The sequence below is a fragment of the Choloepus didactylus genome, chromosome 3 (genome assembly GCF_015220235.1).
Source record: "Choloepus didactylus isolate mChoDid1 chromosome 3, mChoDid1.pri, whole genome shotgun sequence".
Lineage (NCBI taxonomy): Eukaryota > Metazoa > Chordata > Mammalia > Pilosa > Megalonychidae > Choloepus > Choloepus didactylus.
This window is the reverse complement of record NC_051309.1, coordinates 162,240,387-162,261,024: the sequence shown is the minus strand read 5'-3', so window position 1 is coordinate 162,261,024 and position 20,638 is coordinate 162,240,387. Positions and strand designations below refer to the sequence as shown.

Sequence of the window (20,638 nt, the reverse complement as noted above, 5' to 3'; positions counted from 1 at the left end):
GATGCAATTGCTGCTGTTGCCACCAGTGCTTCCGATCACCCAGGAAGCTGGATAGCAGAGTTTAGAACACCGCAGCAGAACAAACTCACCTTTCCTTGACCTTGTTAGCAGAAAAAAATGAAGAAAGGGGGGAGGGGCAGAGAAAAGGTCTCCACTTCGTCTCACTTCTGCCTTCCAAATCTCATGTAAGTCTAGCTAATTGGTAGAATTAACATCTAGAGTCTTAATTGCAAGGGTATCTCAGATGTATAGTTCTTTATTTCCAGTTGCTCTGTATCTAGAGGCAAGGTAAAACACAGCAGTCAATCCACCATATTAACAAAGGAATCAATAGTCAAGAATGGAAAATATTTATGAATACTTTTATATTTAAATTCTGGGAGCTAAGATCATAATGGGAGTCAAAATATTTATGTAAAATAAATATATATATCTGAATTTATACAGGTAATTCATAGTCAGATAAAAGGCAAAAGTACAGAGTCTGTTGACTGGCTGGATTCAAATTCTGCCATTCATTAGCTGTGTGATTTTGTACAAGTTACATAACTTCTCTGAGACTTGGTTTTCTCATCTATAAAATGAGACTTACAATCATAACATCTCATAGGGTTATCTAGGATAGTTGAGAACATACATGTGAAGTGCTCATACAGTGCCTGCTTCATTGTTGTTATTGTTGTGTATTGGAGTCAGGCACCTCATCTAGACTGCTTGGATTTAATGTTCAACTGTAGAATTTACTAACCATGTTTCTGTGAGAAATTTACTTCAAATTTTTTTGCTTTAGTTTTCTCATGCGTAAATAGAGATCACGATGGTACCTCCCACCTAGGTTTGTGATAAGAAATAAATGAAATAATACATATAAAGTGCTTGCAATAGTGTCTGACAGAACAAGGTCCAGGATTTTTTTAAAAATATCATATTTAGTTATTGAATTTGCATTAACAGTTTCAGTCCAGTCAACATTTTCTTTCCTAAAGTTTAATAACAGGTCTTTGTTTTTTCAGTCTTCCTGATAAGCATCTCTTACCTATTCTGTTTATTATATTTTATAGACACACATTACATTATAAAGTATCTCAGACATGAAACTGTCTAGACTGGTCCACAGTATTCATATGCTGTCCAGATATGAAATGATGAGTACTATATGCAAAATGTTTACAACCAATACAGTGGATGCCAAATGATAAATATCTTAGGATGTAACACCACTAATTTTGCCTGTCAAAACCAGAGAACCGTGACAACAGAAAAAATTAAGTAAAGGAGATGCATTTGAGAGAATAATTGCAGATTGATTTTATTATTAAAGTTATCTGGTTTGTTTATAAGAAAAATTTTAAAAGTCATAACAAATCCCATTCTACTGGTTGAGTGACCTTAGACTTTGTATTAACATTCCTAGGCTGTTGTTACCCCATTCTAAAATGAAGTTACTTTGCGCAATTCTTGCGAAGACTATTTTTAAGTTTATGCATATCTGCATGTCTGTAAGTTTAGCAGTCACATCTTCCTGGAGTTCCTTTTATTATACCATTCATGGGATATTTTTATTTTGAACAATTATTATTTATACCTAAAATTTACAATCAGTAGCAGATTTTATGAGTCTGTGACCATTAGTGTGATTTTAGTTTGATTATCAAATCAAATGTAAATATAATTTAGAGGTAAACTGAAGAAATACAACTTGATTTAGAAATAATTGAAACATTTTTCTGAAAATTATCTGAAATAACTTTAAGTGTCAGGTGTGGGCTCTGTAATCACACCAAGTGGGTCGAACCTCACACTTTTGTATTTATCCACTTTTCGATCCTGAACAAGCTACTTAACCGTGAGCTAACTGTTTTAGTTTCCCAGGCTGGTCAAAGCAAATACCATGAAATGGGTCAGGGTAAACAATGCTCACAGTTTTGAGGCTGGGTAAATGTCTAAATTAAGGCATCCTCAAGTCAATGGTTTCTTCCTGAAGACCAGCTGCCAGCAATCCTTGGCTCCTGCGTCATAAGACAAGGCACGTGGCAGTTTCTGCTGTCCTCTTCCTTCTCTTCTGGGTTTCACTGATTTCAGCTTCTGGCTTCCTGTGGCTTCCTCTCTCTGTCTCTGTCTTTCCACCCCCACCCCCCACCCCCTCTCTCTCTCTGAATTTCATTATCTTATAAAGGACTCCAGTAATAGGATCAAAACACATCCTGATTTAGGTGGGCCACACCTTAACTAAAGTAACCTCATCAAAAGGTCTTACTAAAAATGGGTCTACCCCACAGCAATGGATTAAATTTAAGCACATTTTTCTCTGGGGTACACATCACCTCAAACCTTCACACTAACCTTAACTTAGCTTCAGTTTCATCATCCATGAATGGAAGTAAAGTACCTATCACAGTGTTGTTGAACACATAAAATGAGAGCCTGGAACATAGTGACTCCCAATAAATAGTAGCTATTATTGTTGTCCTTATCATCATCATCATCAAGAATCCATTATATATTTCAAACACTGATCAAGTGTTCAACTAGTGAACAATCTGACAGGGATAGTCAGATAAGTGACTATCCCTCTGTTAAAAAAGTAAGTTGTTAACTTTATATTTATAACTTGAGTTGGAGAAACTTCTGTATTATTTCAACTAATAATTTACATTTATTTTTAAAATCTTTTTTGAATTTGAGAGGTAATACAGTATAGTGGTTAATAATAAATAAGTAATAGCTTGCATTTTGCATACCTATTAACTTATTTAATTATCACAACATCTGTAGGCAGAGATAAGTTCTCATCTTCATTTTACAGATGCAGAAACTAGAGCATAGGGAGATTAATTGTTTCCAGACCACATACATAGTAACCAGCAGAGTGAAGACAAAACCCAGGCAGTACGGCCAGACTTGGTCTTCATCACTACCATGAAATGCTGCCTTTCCAACTCAAACTCTTGGAGTAACGTTGACTTGGATTTCAATGCACAGTCCCCCACTGAGTTGGACAAGTTCCTTAGCCCTCCAAGCCTGAGTATCCTTGTCTACACAACCATCCCAGCAACACTAATTAGAAAGTTGGGGGGGGGGGGTTAAGAGTAGACTGATTCTCATCTAAAAGTCAATCATAGGAGAAGAAACATGGGGGAGGGGGGTAAGAGTAAACTGATTCTCACCTAAAAATCAATCATAGGAGAAGAAAGATGTCTTTCCAGAGGCCACACTAATGAGGTTAAGATTCAGGGTGAGGACAGCATTTCAGGAGCTGTGCACACACAAACGGCATGGGAATAGAAAGAAGAAGAGTAGGAAAGGATTATGACTATGTAGAGACTGCTTAATGATTGGATGAAAAAGAGAGAGAAAGATAGATTTTTTAGTAGCTGCCATGACTAGATAAAATTTTAAAGATAGTCACAAAGGGAGTCATGGGTTTAGTGTTGGGGAGCATTGTTGATTACAGAATGAAAATGTTAACTATTAAAAAGTTACCCTAAAAATGATGTTAAAATAATTTTTAAGAAGCTTAAATGCTTTGGGGGGCATTTTCTCATGAGACTGAGGAAAAGTTAGGATTCTTTATCATTGCCTTGGATTGTATAAGAAATGGATCACAGGAATCCACAAATTATATTTGGATTACACTGTGAGAACTACAATCTAGGATTTAAAATCTAACTTGCTGTACTCTGCATTAAAATTGCTCTATACTTGAGTCAAGAATGAGTTTCCCCATTTATTTTTCTTGGTCAAAGAGTACTGTAAAGGAGAGGGGCATCATAAAAGCTGTACTTAGTGGTTCTTGGAATAATATCAAGTGTGCTAATGATTCTAAAGTCAAAAATTATAATTTTGTTTAATATACCTTGATCAGGATGAGATATACCATAAAGCAAACAAACTTACTCAGCGCTGTATGAATTCCCTAAATTGAGGAAATCTAAAGAAGGACATTAAATTTCCAATTGGATATAGTTTTAACCAAGTCTCAATGGAAACCTAGGTTCTAAACAATTTGAAGTTCTGTCAGAGAGAGAATGTTTATGTCAGAGAAACCAAACTTCTAAGAATGTGAGAATGTGTCCACTGCTGTGGAACTTACAATCAAGCAAATTGTTTTAGTTGTTGTAAATCATCAGTTCAGGCTAAATTGCAAACAAAAAAAAAAAAAAAAAAAAAACTTGAGTAATTCGTGAGAAGTACCAAATGGAGAGAAAGGACTTGATCATAGTTAGAACATGTCACTGATATTTCTAGGGATGGCCATCCCTGGAAGCAGAGAAAGGCTACGTGACAATCTGGAAGACCTGGAACAGGAACTGGGTTTTTTTCATTGACTCAGAACCACAAAAACATCTTTCTGAGGTGAACTTCCTCACCAAGAAAATGTGCTGGAATTATCTGTTCACTTTGTTTGTGCCTTAAAGAAAGAGAAAGATACTAGATTTCAACCTGAAGATTAACTTCCATTATCTGTCTGTCACTAAGGGGAGAGTGAATCCTAGAGAATCAGGAATAGTTGGATCAGATTTGTGAGGGAGATTTACATGGTAAAGTTTTGTTGACTAACCTTGGTATCCATCACAAAATCAAAGGTCCATCTGAGTTCCTTGAGTGAGTGACACTCATACAATGTAAGGGAATTAAAAAAAGAAGAGTTGACTCTGTGATGGTAAAGAGAAAGCTGAATACTCTTGGAGACTTAGAAACAGTGCAGGTGTGCATCAGCCTTTTGGAGGTGAGCACCTATTAAATGAAGTCCTGGTTGGTGGATAGAAGTGGATTCCCCTATACTTACCACAGGACACTTAGAGCCAGCCTTGGTCCTATGTACGTGTTCCAGTTTGCTGATGCTGCCTTATGCAAAATACCAGAAATGGATTGACTTTTACAAAGGAGGTTTATTTGGTTACAAAGTTACAAGGTCATAAATATCCAAGATAAGTCATCAAAAATCAGGTACCTTCACTGGAGGGTGGCCAATGGCATCTGGAAAACCTCTGTTATCTGGGAAGGCATGTGACTAGTGTCTGCTTTCAATGGCCATTTTCAAAATGTCTCTCTAAGTTGCAGCTCCTCTTTGAGCTCCTGTGCATTCTTCAAAGTGTCCCTCTTGGCTGTAGATCCACTCCAAAATGTCACTCTCAGTTGCTCTTCAAACTGTCACTCACAGATGCACTGACTTCCTTCTTTTTGTCAGCTCATTTGTATGGCTCCAGTGATTTAATTTAGACCTACCCTGAATGGGTGGGTAACAATTCCATGGAAATTATCCAATCAAAGTGATCACCCACAGTTGGGTGGGTCATATCTCCATGGAAACATCCAATCAAAAGGTGACACCCTAATCAAAAAGATTAATCAATCTGCCCCACAAGATTGCATCAAAGATAATGGCATTTTGGGGGCCACAATATATCCAAACTGGCACAGTAGGAGATTACTCATTATTTACTTCTAGTTAGTCACAAGCAAAGTCATTGTTTTTGTTAGGTGTTTCTCAGGTGGGACAAGGTCTAGACTGCAGAGTACTTTGGTAGTAGGATGTGCTTCCCCCATTTGCTTAGCTGTGACAAAGAGTGGCATTTAGTAGTAATTTATAACTGGGAGTGTCTTTACCCTAGAGACATACCCTGTTCTAAGCCCATCCACAGATGTGAGCCCTGGATGGAAAAGAAATATATACTCACCTTAATAAATTTGCTTATTCACAAGTTCTCATTGTCTAGCTTCAATGTCTGAAAGAATGAAATTTGATGAATTCCACCAAGTTGATCCTTAAAAAAGTGAGGGTGGGAAGGCAGGAAGATTGGACTGTGTGTTGGTAGAGTTCTTGGGAACATCAAATACATTTTTATCCGGTTTATGTAAGAAGAGTTAAAATGAAGAATTTATATTCCTCAGAATTTACTTTGGAGTGTGGGTGTGTGTATGTGCATAGGAGGGTAGTGTGTTTTAAAAACCATTGGAAGAATAATTTTATTTCTCAAGGGTCTGCACATTGGAATGTAGGCAGAGGAAGCAGTCTGCTAGGGCATTGGAAGAGGATTGTTTACTTATCTGGAAGTTGCATTCACGTGGAAAGCACACCGTTTTTACATAAATGTTATATTTTATTGGCTGTAAAGGAGGGCAGGAAATGTGAAGTGCTGAAGGCCCAGGTGAGCATGTTGACATTGTGTGGATTGTGTGTGCTCATGTGTATGCACAGATGGGGACAGTGAGGAGAAAGGAAGGAAAGGGAAAACCGGATTATGTTGGATGATTGAGAAAAGAGAGGGAAGGAAGGAGGGGCAGAGAATGGGGGAAGATATTTTTATCAGGTTCCTTGGCATGATGTTTTAGGAAAGAAAGAAGAGTTGTATATATGTGAGGAAGTAGAACTAAAGCGTGTGAGAAAAATCAAGTGAAGATTTAAAATTTTTTAAGTCATTTAATTTTCTTGAGTATTTCAAAATATGTTTTACTCTATATTACTCCCCACCTCCCATTAAGGCATGTGCTTTAGAGAAGAGATAATTGGGTAGATCAGACTTGCTTTTAATTATTTTTGGTTACCAGGCTATTAATTCTGGAATTCAAGACTGGATTACATGAAGCCTTGACTCATAGTTGAGAACAATGACCTACTACCAGAATTGTTAAGCAATAATGAGAGGGCTTAGGACAGTTCCTGGCATAAGATTCAGTTCATTTGTATATGTTTTCAGACATTTATTTAATAAATACCATTTGGCTACCTACTGCGTGCTGTGGAACACAGCAGTGTTGAAACCAAATCCTGTTTTATGGATTTTACATTGTAGTGGGAGGAGATAGACAATAACCCAATGAACAAATAAATGTATACTAGGGAATGTGTGTAAAAATATTTTTGTTCCTCTGAGTGGAAAACAAAAAGGAAAATAAGAGGAATAATAACAGCTAAATTTCCCAAGAAATTACTATGCATTCAAATTTGAATCGAGTGCTTTATATGTATCTCATTAAATTCCTACAAGAATCCTTTGAGGAGGATTAAAATTAAGATAATTATCTTGTTTTTCATCCTATAGATAGGAGGAAGAGCTAATATTTGAATCCTGGTCTTTCTGATTCCGAAGAGCATTTTCCTCAGCATTGTGCTTGAAGTGTCTCTCAAGAATTTTTATCACTTCCTACTGATATATTGACCATCCTGCTTTGAAAAATTTGTCAATTCAATGCCCATATCTAAAACCCATTAAGATCAATTGGATTTCAATTAAAGCACAATAGATTATAAGTGTGAATGGTTTGAGCCTTTGCTCTTTTCCATTGTACAGGTGTATTGAAATACTTATTTAATTTTCTTGTGATTGTTTCTTTTCAGAGGCAATTCTGAATTTCTGTTCTAAAGTAGTTAGACTAAAATGACTCACTTGTTTGATATTTACTAGTAGATTATCATAATAATATCACAACTCCTTCATTTATGACGAGATGAAAAACAAATGAAGGTCAAGGGATATACCAAGTTATGCAGAACTCCTGGTGTAAAATGCATTTGTGCACATTTTTCTACATTTTAAAATGTTAATATGTGAATCTCATGTAATTTGTTTGGAATATTAGGATGTATGTCAGCCCAGAGAAATTTCTTATTTGTGCCATTTACCCAGACTCTCAAGTCTTAAGGTTGGTTTGTTTTTGTTTTTTGTTTTGCCCTGTCTTTTCCTATCACCCCTTTAAAGCCTTAAAAGAAAAAATATGATGTGGGAGAATTTAAAATTGTAAATCCTAAAATCACTTCACTTCTTATCTTTTCACCTCTCGTGTCCTTGCTTGGAAGACTTACTGCACAGCCGCTGGGTAGAGAATGAGATCCAGGTAATGGAAGCAGCTCCAGGCACTTTTATATAAAAGCTGGCTAAAGGGCTCTTACTGAGAGTGGCTTTCTTCTAATTCAGCCTGAAGGATCCAAAGAGGTTTTTGAAGGATCCAAAGAGGAAATAGTTGGGCACCTTTGTCTTAGTAGTCATGAATAACGAATATTTGCAGAAAAGGAAGTTGTTCAGCCATCAATTAGAGGATAATACATTTTAAGGCCAAATATATTCTATTCCAGGAATATGAGGGTCCTATATCATAGTAAAAATTCTATTTTCATAGTTTTGTATATCAACACTTTTTAGGATAAAAATCATCATATAATAAAAATCAATAGAAATAGAAGCAATTGACAAAATTCAATTTAAATTAATTCTGAGAGAAAATTTTAATTATGAAAGGAAATCTAGAGAACTATATATTCATTCTAGGAATGGGAAAGACTTTAATAAAGAATATTAAAGAGAAGATAAATTACCTTGGTTTTATAAACTTTTATAAATGTTCTTTTAAAATACACCATAAAATATATAAAAAAATAGATTTGGGGGAATTACATTTTAGAAAACAGAGGTTTAGTACACCTAAAAAATATAATGAGCTATTTAAAATTGACAACAGGGGGACAAACAATCTAATAGCAAAATAGGAAAAAAATGTAGAGAAATAGTTCCTAGAACAGCAAATCCAACAGCTGTCAAATATAGCTGGTCACTAGTAGCTGAGGAAACACAGTGAGATCATCAGCTATTAGATTGGCCAAAATTAAAACAAAACAAAATAATAACTGCTATTGCTGGCTGAGAGATGGGCAAAGAGAGGTTGTCACATGTTGCTGGTGGAAATATGAATTTCACAGAGTTTTGGAAAGCAACTTGGCAGTACCTATTAAAATTGCAGACATATACTTTGACTCGTCATTTCATCTTGGAAATCTATTGCATGGAAATAAAAACACTGGTATATATAAAAGTATGCTCATTTTAGCATTATTTTAGTCAGAAAAAATGGAAAACAAAGTAAATCCTCATCAATAGAGGAAGACTATATTATGCTACATTCATATAATGGAATATTGTGTTCCATATAAAATAATTAAGGCTCACTAGTTAGTTTGGAGGGATTTTCATGGATTCTTCTTGAATGAAGAAAGCAGAATATGCATAATATTGTAACAGTTGACTGTAGTTGTTTATACTTGTTATTGTAATGGTTACTTTCCGCTCCTTTAGATGATACTCTAGCTGTTCATGCTTGTTACTGTAATGGCTATTTTAGCTTACTTATTGTTATTGCAATGGTAATAACTCCACCTCCCCTTGTTTGAATCCATACAAACCTTAAACTCTCTAGAGTTGGGCAGACAGATTTGAGATTTTTCTTATTCCTGTCTCCCTTCTTGGTGGCTACGACATAAAGCCCTTTCTATCTCTGAAGCACCAGTGTCACCCTATTGATTTCAGTGCACATCAAGCAACAAACCTGCAGTTTTTGGTGACAATATAATGCCTTTTTTATAAAACAAATATAAACATTATCAAAATTATTTACTGAGCACTCACTATTGCAAGACACATTCCTAGAGATTAGTACAGTGAGACTAAGTGAAATACCAATGTTCTGAAGATACAGTGCATACATATTTGAAGGCAAGCAATCATATAATGTAGCATAGACTTCCCTTAACAATGAGTGATATAAATAGTACTGAGTTAATGTAAAAAATTCTGAAATCAATATCTGGATATAGAATCAAGAATTCCAATAGCCTAATTAAACATGCCTCTAATATGTGAACTAGTTTTGTGTGTAGTGTAGTGATTAAGAGCATGAATTTTGGAGGCAGGAAAATCTGGGATTGAACAGTGGATGCACTACTTAATAGATGTGTCTTTGTTTAACCCACGTAAAGGTTTCAGTGTTAGTTTCTGTTCCAGTTTTCTAATGCTGCCATCATGCAAAATACCAGAAATGGATTGGCTTTTATAAAGGGGGTTTATTTGGTTACACAGTTACAGTCTTAGGCCATAAAGTGTCCAAGGTAAGGTATCAACAATCAGGTACCTTCACTGGAGGATGGCCAACGGTGTCCAGAAAACCTCTGTTAGCTGAGAAGGCACATGGCTGACATCTGCTCCGGTGTTCTGGTTTCAAAATGGCTTTCTCCAAAATGTCAGTGTCATTTTCTAATGGCCATCTTCAAAATGTGTCTCTCAGCTGAAGCACTGAGTTCCTTCTGTTTGTCAGCTGTTTTGTATGGCTCCAGTGATTAAATTCAGACCCACCCTGAATGGGTGGGGTAACACCTCCATGGAAATTATCCAATCAAAAGTCTCGCCCACAGTTGATTGAGTCACATCTCCATGGAAGCACTCAACCAAAGGATTCCAGCCTAATCAACACTAATACGTCTGCCCCCACAAAACTGCATCAAAGAGCATGGCGTTTTGGGGGACATAATACATCCAAACTGGCACACTTTCTCATAGTAATAATGATAGCATCAGGCCTTGTCTGAAAGAGTATTCGAAATAATTTAAGTAAAGCACTAAGCACAGTGCCATGTACATTAAATGAAAGATATCATTTTCATTCTGATAATTACTATTTTTCAAATGCTGTTTTTGTGATTGATAAAATATGCAATCATTTAAAATGCTTTTGTTTCTTTTTACCTTAGTATTTTATTATGAAAATTATTGAACATACAGAAAATTTCAAAGAATTTTATAATGGATACTTGTTTAGTTAACACATAGGTTTGATCATTAACATTTCACTATACTTGCTTCATCACATATATATCCATTTATTTATCCCTCATCCCTCTTTTTTTTTTCTTTTGGATGCATTTCAGAGTAATCTGCTGACCATTTTTTTGTAGATTTTTCTATTAGTTTGGCTTGGTTTAGTTTTTTTGATATTATATATTTTCTCAGTCAATATTATATATGTTTCAGTCAATATTATATATTGCTGTTATATATTTTCCCAGTCCTCGCACTTGTGATGCCAATGAAAAATGTGACATCAGAAAGGGCAAACACTGGCATAGAGTAAAAATATTAGTGAGTTTAAAAGGGTCAAAGCAGTTACCTAGTTAGAAACCTAGGAATTCATCAAGCATACATTAACTTGAGCCTTATGTTGAAGGATGGGCAAGAAATAGGTAAAAAAAGAAAGAAGAATGACACATTCAAGGAAGAGATACCCATGAGCAGTTTTGAGGGAAGCATTATGCAGTAGTAAATCAACTTTTATTTTCTAAAAAGCATGAGTAATGTATTTGCCATTATGTTTCTAAATTTTATGAAAACCCTATCTCAGGTTTGCATAAGCAGGTCTAAAACGCTTAGGTACTTGCATCTAGCCACTATGTAATCTATAATCCTTTTTGCCAGAGCTATGATATTTTCTTTTGTGTTTGTATTATTTTGCTTTGACATTTGGATCACTGGTGCTCACCTGTCCATTTTGTAAAATATATTTGATGCCAATTTTTAAAATAAACTTTTCATTTTGGAATAATTTTAGATTTATAGAAAGTTTCAAAGATAGTAGAGAGAGATCCCTCAGTGAGCTCTCCTGTTGTTAACATCTTATATAACTATGCAATTGTCAAAATGAAGGAACTAAACTCCAGATTTATTCAATTTCATGATTTCCCATTCCAGGATCCAGTCCAGGAAACTGCATTGTGTTTCGTTGTCATGACTCCTTAGGCTCCTCTTAACTTTGACGTTTTCTCAATATTTCCTTGTTTATTCATAACCTTGACAGTTTTGAGGATAGCTGCTCAGGTATTTTGTGGAACACCCCTCAAATATGATTCATCTGATATTTTTCTCATGTTTAGACTAGGTTATGGACTTTTTTAAAAGAATACTGAAGAGTGAAGTGCCCTTCCATGTCATCATATCAGACATTACACACTATCAACATGACTTATCTCTGGTGATATTAAACTTGATTACCTGGCCAAGGCAGAGTCTGTCAGGTTTCTCCACTATAATTTACTTTCCCTCCTTTCCATAATCTATTATTTGGAGGCAAATAACTACATCCAACCTGCACTCAAGGATTGGAGGGTTTAAGATTTACCTCCTAGAGCATGGGGCATCTTCTTAGACCATTTAGAATTCTACCATAATGAAGATTTGTCTCTTCTTCCCCATTTATTTATTTATTCATAATTTATTTATATCAGTATGGAAGCAAGTATATTTCTTTTATACTTTGGGTATTTATAATCCAATAACATTATTTTGTTGTTGTTGATAAAATTTTTCCAGCTTTGGTGATTGGGAATTTTTTCAGGTTGGTTCCTGTGCCACTTCCTCATTTTCTGGCACTATAAGATATACCAGGCTCTTCTTGTGTTTTCCCTGCTCCTGTAGAAATGTCTATTTCTCCAAGGAGTTCTGGTTCCTTTTATTGGGGAATAGTAGTTAGAAACCAAGATCTGCATCCTGGATGTGCTCATTGCTACTGAGTTTCACTATTTCTAGACTTTTTCAGGGGACAGAGCTAGGACACACACACACACACACACACACACACACACACACACACACACTAATCCATTTGTGAAAAATACATCTACAATTATTTTGGCATCTATCCATCAGTGTCTGTGTTAAGCTAAACAAGCCCATATGATATATCTGACTCAATTCCAGTAACACATAGATCATGCCAGCCTTCCCCTGCTGTTTATCTGTAACTTTCCTCTCCGGCAGTGAGAAAGCTGATTCCCATCATCCTCCATCCATTTACCTATTTGTTCAACCCTAGTATACATGTAGAGTACTTTCAAACTTGTTACCCTAAACCACAGTGAGAAACAACTTCATCAAATATACTATAATGTTTATGTATAGTTCCCTTTTGTCTTTAGTCTCTAGTTTCCAGTTACAGCCCTGTTTTACAAAATTATTTAGGTAAGCTCCTTTTTTCCCCACCCCATTGAATGAATTGATATCACTTTTGATGAAACATTTGTTTCCTGGTTGCACAGTATGTAGTTTCATAGTTAAGTCTTTCATATGCAAAATATTTCATCTGAATATAGCATCAGCTACATTTCTAATTTTTGTGTTTTTATGCTGCTCTTATTATTTATATATATCATCTATTTTTCATCCTCTATTGTTACTTATTCTGGGACCATGCACCCATTTATAAAAGGACTACTTCCCCATTTCCTTTCATTTGTGAGAGACATCCTATGAGCAATCTCCTGAGCTTGTTGTCTACCATGGCCCCAGTAGTGAAGTGGAGATAATCTGATACCTTCTTATCCTGACTGTAGATCTCTTCCAGTCAGCCAGCCTTCTAAGAATTCCCACGCCCTTTGGGATACTCATCAAGCTCAGTAGCTCTCCTCACATTGGGCTGCAGTTTGTTCTGTGAAGCTGCAGAACCATCACCCAGACATGGCCCACAGCTTTTGCTGTGGCACAGCATTGCTGAGGCACTGTATTGGGCACATGACTTTTCTAAGAGTTTGTAACCCCTTCAACAAAACCTCTCTGCTCTTGGATTTTCCCACAAACTATGCTTCATATTATTGGGGTTTCTCCTTTACCAGAGCAAAATACAAGTGGATAAAGGGCCTGATCCCTTCTCAAGAGGCCACAATATCACCTTTTGATCCTCTGCCACTCTGCTAGTCCAATTCTTATTTCCTTTTAGTTGGAAAAGGTTTCTTATGACATCACACAAGCTTCCTTATCATATGGCTCCATGTGCTAAGTCCTTCAGATACTGGTTTCTTGGATCCCCCAAATTCTGTTCATTATGAACAAAGCTGTATTCTTCCAAGTGGAAGCCTTAATTGCAGAAGTATTGTTTTTGCTTTGTGTCTTAAAACCTCCTTTTTGAAAGGCAATTGTTTTCTTTGTTCTAGGATTTTTCTACCAGAGGACAGTGCATATGTGAAGTATTAAAAAATTATTCTCATTTTAAATATCTATGTTTATTAAATAGCTATATGTTTTACATCTTTGCAGATTATTAAAAAAGGGACATGATTATTTTAAAAACTCAAGATGAAATATTTTTTAGCTATTCATAATTTTTACCTTGTTTCAAAATGTATAAGCATCAGAATGAGGTGACTTACTTTTAGTCATTTAGGAAGCCAGAATGACAGTCAGGAGCTAGGAGCAGTGGAGAATGGGAAGGGAACCTTTAATGTTTCAAAACAATACCCAACTACATACACACACAGATCACAAAAATAGTCACACATAGAATTTCCACCCACTCTTGATCTCCTTAAACACAATACATAACTCTAGTTAGTGCTAGGATTTCTCTAAAGAGATCTCACGAGTGTTCATAAATACACAACTCTAGGCTACAACACAGAATTCCATATTTTTTCTCTCTAGTCCTTTCAAGTGATGTCTGCCTCCTCGGTCCCCTCTGAAACTCAGGAAGCCTGGTGAAGGGGCTGCTTTGAGCACCTGTTCAAGCCATGCTGTGCTGATTCTACGCAGGCCGAAATCTAACTGCAAGGGGAGAAGCCCTACATACCCTGTGCGTCATGCTTCCCTGGATCCCCAGCACTGAGGCCCTGGGCGCTCAGAATCCCAAGGACATTGTGAGAAATAGTAGCTTTCTCAGCTCTGTCGTTTTCTCACTGGAGCCTTCATCTCACTAGGTTAAGACAACAATTTCCCCAGGGTTTGGTGAGGAAGGGCAGAGAGAGTGGAGTGGAGAGTCAAGCAACATCATCTTAGCAGGAAGCACCTCAGAAGACATAAAACCAGCCATCCCTGCCAACTGCCACTACCATATTGGACTGAGATTAAACTTGGCTCACTCTGTATACGGAGTTTTACCCCAAGAAAGTTTTTTGATCTTTCTTTGTGAAGAGGTCCCTAAAGATTTGTTCCACCAGTCTTCTGAATATGCCCCTGTCTGAAATCCGAAAGTACATGAAACTAAAGTTCATGCTTAATTTAGGACTTCTGCTGCATATCATCATCAAATGTAATTACTTAAATATATCCATAATTATTTTTCATCTAGGAGCTATATTTTGCTTTATGTCAAACTAGAATAATCTTCTGGTGGGCAGGACTATAATACTATGATAGATAGGGCCTTCCCCCTTTTGTTTTTTTTTTACTAAATCTCTATGAAATAGCACAATAATTGCAGCTTTTGTTTGTTTATTTGATTGTTTCCAGATTAGGAAACAGTGATCCAGGTACCCTTCAGCTAATGCCCTTTACGTTACCCCGTTGCACTTAGCACGAACCTAAACAAATAGACAGTTAATACTTGACGACCTCAATATATGTTTTATTTTCTAGTACAGTCTGTGTTGGATTTCCTTTCAAGTTACCCTAAAAGAAGATTAATTTTGAAAAGCTCATAGAAAGTTGCCAAAAGTGTAGAATAATGAACAACTCTTAATAGGTCAGGGAAATTGCACAGAAAAATAATGAAATAGACTTGTGAATATGAAAATTTGAAGGTGGTTTAAAAGCAAACAGAGGACAAACACATACTTTGAAACCCTAAGAAAAAAACTTAATGTCCTTTTTCTGAAAATGCAGCCCTTAAAATGCATATTAGCATATGTTTTATTTGAATATTTTCCAAATTTGAAATCATTCTTTAAGTTTATTGAAGTGTAAATATCACTTCCTGATTATATCTGCAACATTGGCATTACAAATTAATTTCTGCCATATATTCCAACCTAGAAACTTAAAAATCCCTAGTATTGTTTTTTTTTACATGAATAATACTTTGTGTTGGAGAAACAGAAGTGCAAAAGCATATATAAAGCCAAATTATAATTCTACACATTGTTAATATTTGGGTATTTAATATTGTACTTGTTTTTTGATTCACAGAACTTTAAACAAAAACTGGGTTCATATTCTACATACCTGCTTTTCTATTCAAAAATACACTGTAATATGTTATAGTTTAATAAAATATGCCTGCTTCTATGACATATTTTAAATGTCTCGGTTGAAGTGGTTTTCCTCTAGAGAGATTTTTCACTTGATCCTTCGGACCCAACAGACTTCAGATTTATTTGAGCTATTTTGGGCCACGCAGGTGACATGAATTTGGACAACAAATCAGGGGCCGGTTTGGGGTTTATGAATTTTCAGAAGGTATGGTTTTTGTTTTTCTTTTCCATCTAATCAGCCTCAAGGAAACAAGGAAGTTTCCTTGCTGCCCCCTTCTTTTTTTTTTTTCTTTTTTTCTAATTTTACTTCTTTCTCCCTTACCCTTATGGTGTAGCCTTTTGGGGCCCCAGCCATGTATGCTGGTCTCCTGCTGGACTTTCCATTTTGGAGTAACCCTAAGCTTTATCTTCTGTTGCCACTCTCCTCTCAAGGCTGATACTCAGATCTCCAAGACATAGCAAAAGTCTTCAATCCAAAAAACTGGCTTTATCACTCAAGAATCCACTAAGGTTACTGATTTCACTTCGTTTTTTGCCTCTGTATTTCCTTCCTTGTCTGCCAGCTTAGCAATAAAGTTAAAATATATTTAATATTTCATTCAGGGTTTCACTTGTTTTAATCAAAATGATTGTTCTATAAATCTATTCCACCATATGACAAAAATGAAGGTCAAGAATATTTGCTTTGGAAGATTAAAAATATATCATGTGTACTCATATTTTTATCCTTCCTAAAATGAAATACTTTATTTAATTTAAATTTTTATGAAATAAATTAAACATTGTTAGTGAAAATCTGTTTATAAAAGCTTATATTATAATGTCATAGTGTAGATAATAATAATGATAATACAGCAACCATATTTTAAATACCTACCAAGTGTCAGACACATATATCTTTTGATAAATATTTTTGGATCATTTCAACAACTGGTCTAAAAAGACATTATCTTCAATTGAAAAATAAGGAAACCAAGATTGAGTGCTAAATAAGGATTCATTCCAAAATATGGAGAATAAGTACTGAGAATTTATTATGCATTTTTCTTCTATTTTTTGTTCTCTGAGTAATCCCATATTTTAGCTATCTTTTGACTAATGTAATGGATGTTGGTACTGCATATTATCAAAAAATCCACAATAGGAAAGGATTTTATCTTAATATCTCATCTTGAGGATTAACATGCTTTATCTCAGGCTTATCTCATATTATACCAATTTGTGGTTGCCTTACCCTATAATCACAATAGCAATGATAATTACCAATGCTAATTATTTTATTAATACTGTTAATGTTGTCTAATTTAATTTTCTTGTTATAAGGCCTTGCCCTTTATATAATGACAATAGAGATAAATATTAAAACAGCAACAAAAACCCTGCTTCTTACAACACATCAGATCATTCATTTTCTTTTAGCAATGAGAATTATTCCCATAACTTTGACTGGTTATTGGCATTTTATTATCTTTTTGTTTAATAACAACTATAGGAACTAAAGAAAAAAGATACGCTTCCCTCTGTAGATTAATGGTGTGTTTAATTGTGGCCACAGGAAATCTATGGTATTGATTTCTTATTTGGAAAGCTATTTTATATAAAGATGAATTGAGTAGAAGTACAAGAATACAACTTCTGGTTTATGTTGATTCAAATGTTAGTATCTGAACTGATTATATTGTAATGTAAAACAGTTCAATTCTGTTGTTTTTGTAGTCAAATATATGCTCCAGCTAATTTGAAGTATTCTATATACTGGTGTAATCTAGGTTCTGCCATTCCTTCCCTCAAGTCTTTTGTCTAAGTAAAGCTTACAGATTCTCTTGGCAAGATAAGGTAATGCGATGGACTTGAAGGAAATATGCCCATGTCAAATCTTTTGCATGTTATAGTACAACCATAATTGATTTCCAGTAATATTCTTGGATTTCAAAAGAAATCATATTAATTAAAAGTTTATTAATATAAATATTTGTTTTGTCTTATAGTGAATGGACATCCAATACTCAAAAGAGCTAATATCCAGATTGTTGGGAAGTTAGTGGCCGGATCCATGAGAGAAAGGAAAATGAAAGAGTATTATAAATCATTAAATATACAATAATGTTTTCAACACAGTATAGTTACCTTTGATAGTTGAACCTATCTACTCAAAGAGATAGGGTAACATTAGCAATAGATTAATTCTGTTTCAACAGGAAAAAAAGGACTAACGTCATGTATGCAAAGGACTTCAACAAGTCTGTAATTTCTAAATATCTTTGGATACACACCCATCATTTGATCTTCTTTGTAGAAAACATGTTTTATCATAATAATAAAGTTGAAACCATATAGTGTCAAGTATTCCTTTCACTGTACTGAAATTTGTTTTGTTCCATTACCAAAAAATGCCATAAAGAAACTTTACAATTCTTACTTCTAAACATATCATGATTCTGGTGTAAAATACTGTTGGGTTCTTCTTTTTAATTTTTAAAAAGTTAGCAATAGTGGGGTATTTCAATGAAATGTTATGTGCCACTGAATTTCTTTGTTTTCAAGAATATCCTTCATCACTCAAATTTTTTGGCAATGGTTTCTCAAAATATGTTTTAAACTATATTATTTTATTAGTTTTGTCATTTTATTGTTTTCCCTACTCTCATGGCTAATATGCTCTAAAGTGAGAAACCAAGAGTCAATATGCAGTATACATGTGATCAGTTACCTTAGTGCTGAAAGAATTTGAAGTAAGCTATGTAACACCAGTTACTTTAAGAATCTTGAATTTAATTCCATCTACCTATCCATCCATCCATCCATTCATCCATCCACCCAACTATTCATGCACGGGATGGGAGAGAAACAAGTGAAGGAGCAAAACTTGAAGAAACAGACGTTTATGTGAACAGGGGCAAGAACCGCATGATGGGTGTTCAGTCTTTCCACAGTTCTTACCCTTCTGCAAGAGTTATTTGGTTTTCAAAAAAATTATTTCTCAAGTTACTTCATGCCTCAGTGGTATGGAGTTACTATAAGAATACATGTGGCAATTATTTAAATGAAATCTTTGGAAAAGCCAATTACAAGAATCACATTAAATCCAAGTCTCACCAAAATCGTAACCAAAATAGGCTAAGGAACATGATTATGCTCTAACCAGAAAATGTCAGCAGTAAAACATTTGATAGGAAAAAAGTTATTATTAGCTAAAATGTAGTAGTTGGCTTATATGTGAAATTAAAATATCTATTTTCTCCCTATGGATAATTAAGAGAGTTTCACTTTAAGGAAAAAAAGTTTATTTTTTCTTTATTTTAGTTCTGGAAAAGGCTGGAAATGCACAATTAAAAAAAAAAAGGAAAAGAAAAAAAATCACACTGAGTTGAATCCCAGCATGGTAACAGAGCTTCAGTCTGCCCATTTTTTATTATTAGGATTAAAGACTTGACTAGATTTCCTCCACCCCATCCCCCATAAACACTGGGAGCAAAAGTGTGGACTTAAAATGAAAGGCACTTGCAAACTTAGAGACAGGATTTCCTAATGAGTGTTGTGTGATCACTATTTCAAATGGTAAATATGTTTATTAGAGAAAATAATTAATATAAAACAATGTCAAAATTACTTTATAAAAATAAACTGTAAAAATAAAGTTATGAATAATGACAAATGGGGGCAGGATACAAATGAAGTTTATTTTTCCTTTAATAAAATGTGATTGTTCTTGTGCTTTCTAAGTGTGATTATTAGTCTTGATTTTTGTGAACTAAAGTAAGGCTACTGCATGCGTTTTAGAGATGTTATCCTACATTAAGTTTATTGGCAATATGTCACTCTAGAGCTGTAGAAGACAGTGTAAGGTCAGGGAAAAGAAGCCTTCACTTTTCAATCGTCAGTGTCTATATAAAAATTGGCACTTGGTACTCATCAAAGTACAAGAAATATTGGATATGCTCTAAATGTCCATTGTGTTTTTGAGCCAACTACCTGATGGAAGTCATCACTTATATGTAAATGAACTGTCAATGGCTTGCCACTGTTGGCAATCACTGGACTGTGAAGGGTATGTCTTAATAAGAACCAAAGCTCTTCACAGACTTTGATTTACTGGAAATAAAATAGAAAAGTCCTGTGAGACTATAAAGGACACTTGTTTCAGATAAAATGTCTAGACAGTAGCAATATATTTAGGGCTTTTATTATAGCAAAAGTGCAAATTAGAATAGAGTGGTGAGAAAGTTCCTGTGACCCAACTAAGTTCTGAAACACTTCTGACTACAGTAATATGATCTTTAAAATAGCTAAGCCAAATTAAATAAAAGTGCATTTTTTAAAAAAAAGGAGAGCGATATAATACAAGGTCAACATTCAGGTTTGTTACATGTTTTAATTGTCCATGTCTTGTGTTTTACATTTTCTTATAAATCTATATTTTTCTTAATAAAATGAATCTCATAGAATGGTTGAACTTCTAACTTCTGTGATACTGCAACATACATTATTTCTTAGAAAATTCAGATTTAATGGGAGTTTATCTTGTCTATCTATTCTTTTAATCAACATCCATTCTGAAGAATAAACACAGTTGGAAATATTAAATTCTATATTAGTTTTAATACTTTGATTAATGTTGATAATAATATATTATACTTGTAAAATACCTTTGAGTTCGCAGTGTACTTTCAAACACATGTGAATTAGGGAAGCTTTAAAAGGTGGAGCCATATTTATATACTAAGTACCCTCATCCAAAGTGCACTATTTTTACAGAAGGGCATTAGTCAGGGTGGACTAACAGCTTTAGAAAAGCAACCCCAAAAGTACCATTGGCTAAGGGTGATAACGATTTCTTATTTGCTTCATTTGCAATCCACT

General features: G+C 34.8%; 1 protein-coding gene across 1 annotated transcript in view; it reads left to right on the top strand.

Moving 5' to 3' along the window:
• Window positions 1–17,882, top strand: part of IQCM (IQ motif containing M) — a 434,488-nt gene extending 416,606 nt beyond the window's left edge. The window contains exon 14 of the mRNA XM_037831487.1: window positions 17,767–17,882. Within this exon, the coding sequence (XP_037687415.1) occupies window positions 17,767–17,882 (116 nt within the window). The remainder of the gene's footprint in view (window positions 1–17,766) is intronic.
• Window positions 17,883–20,638: the final 2,756 nt, after the last annotated feature.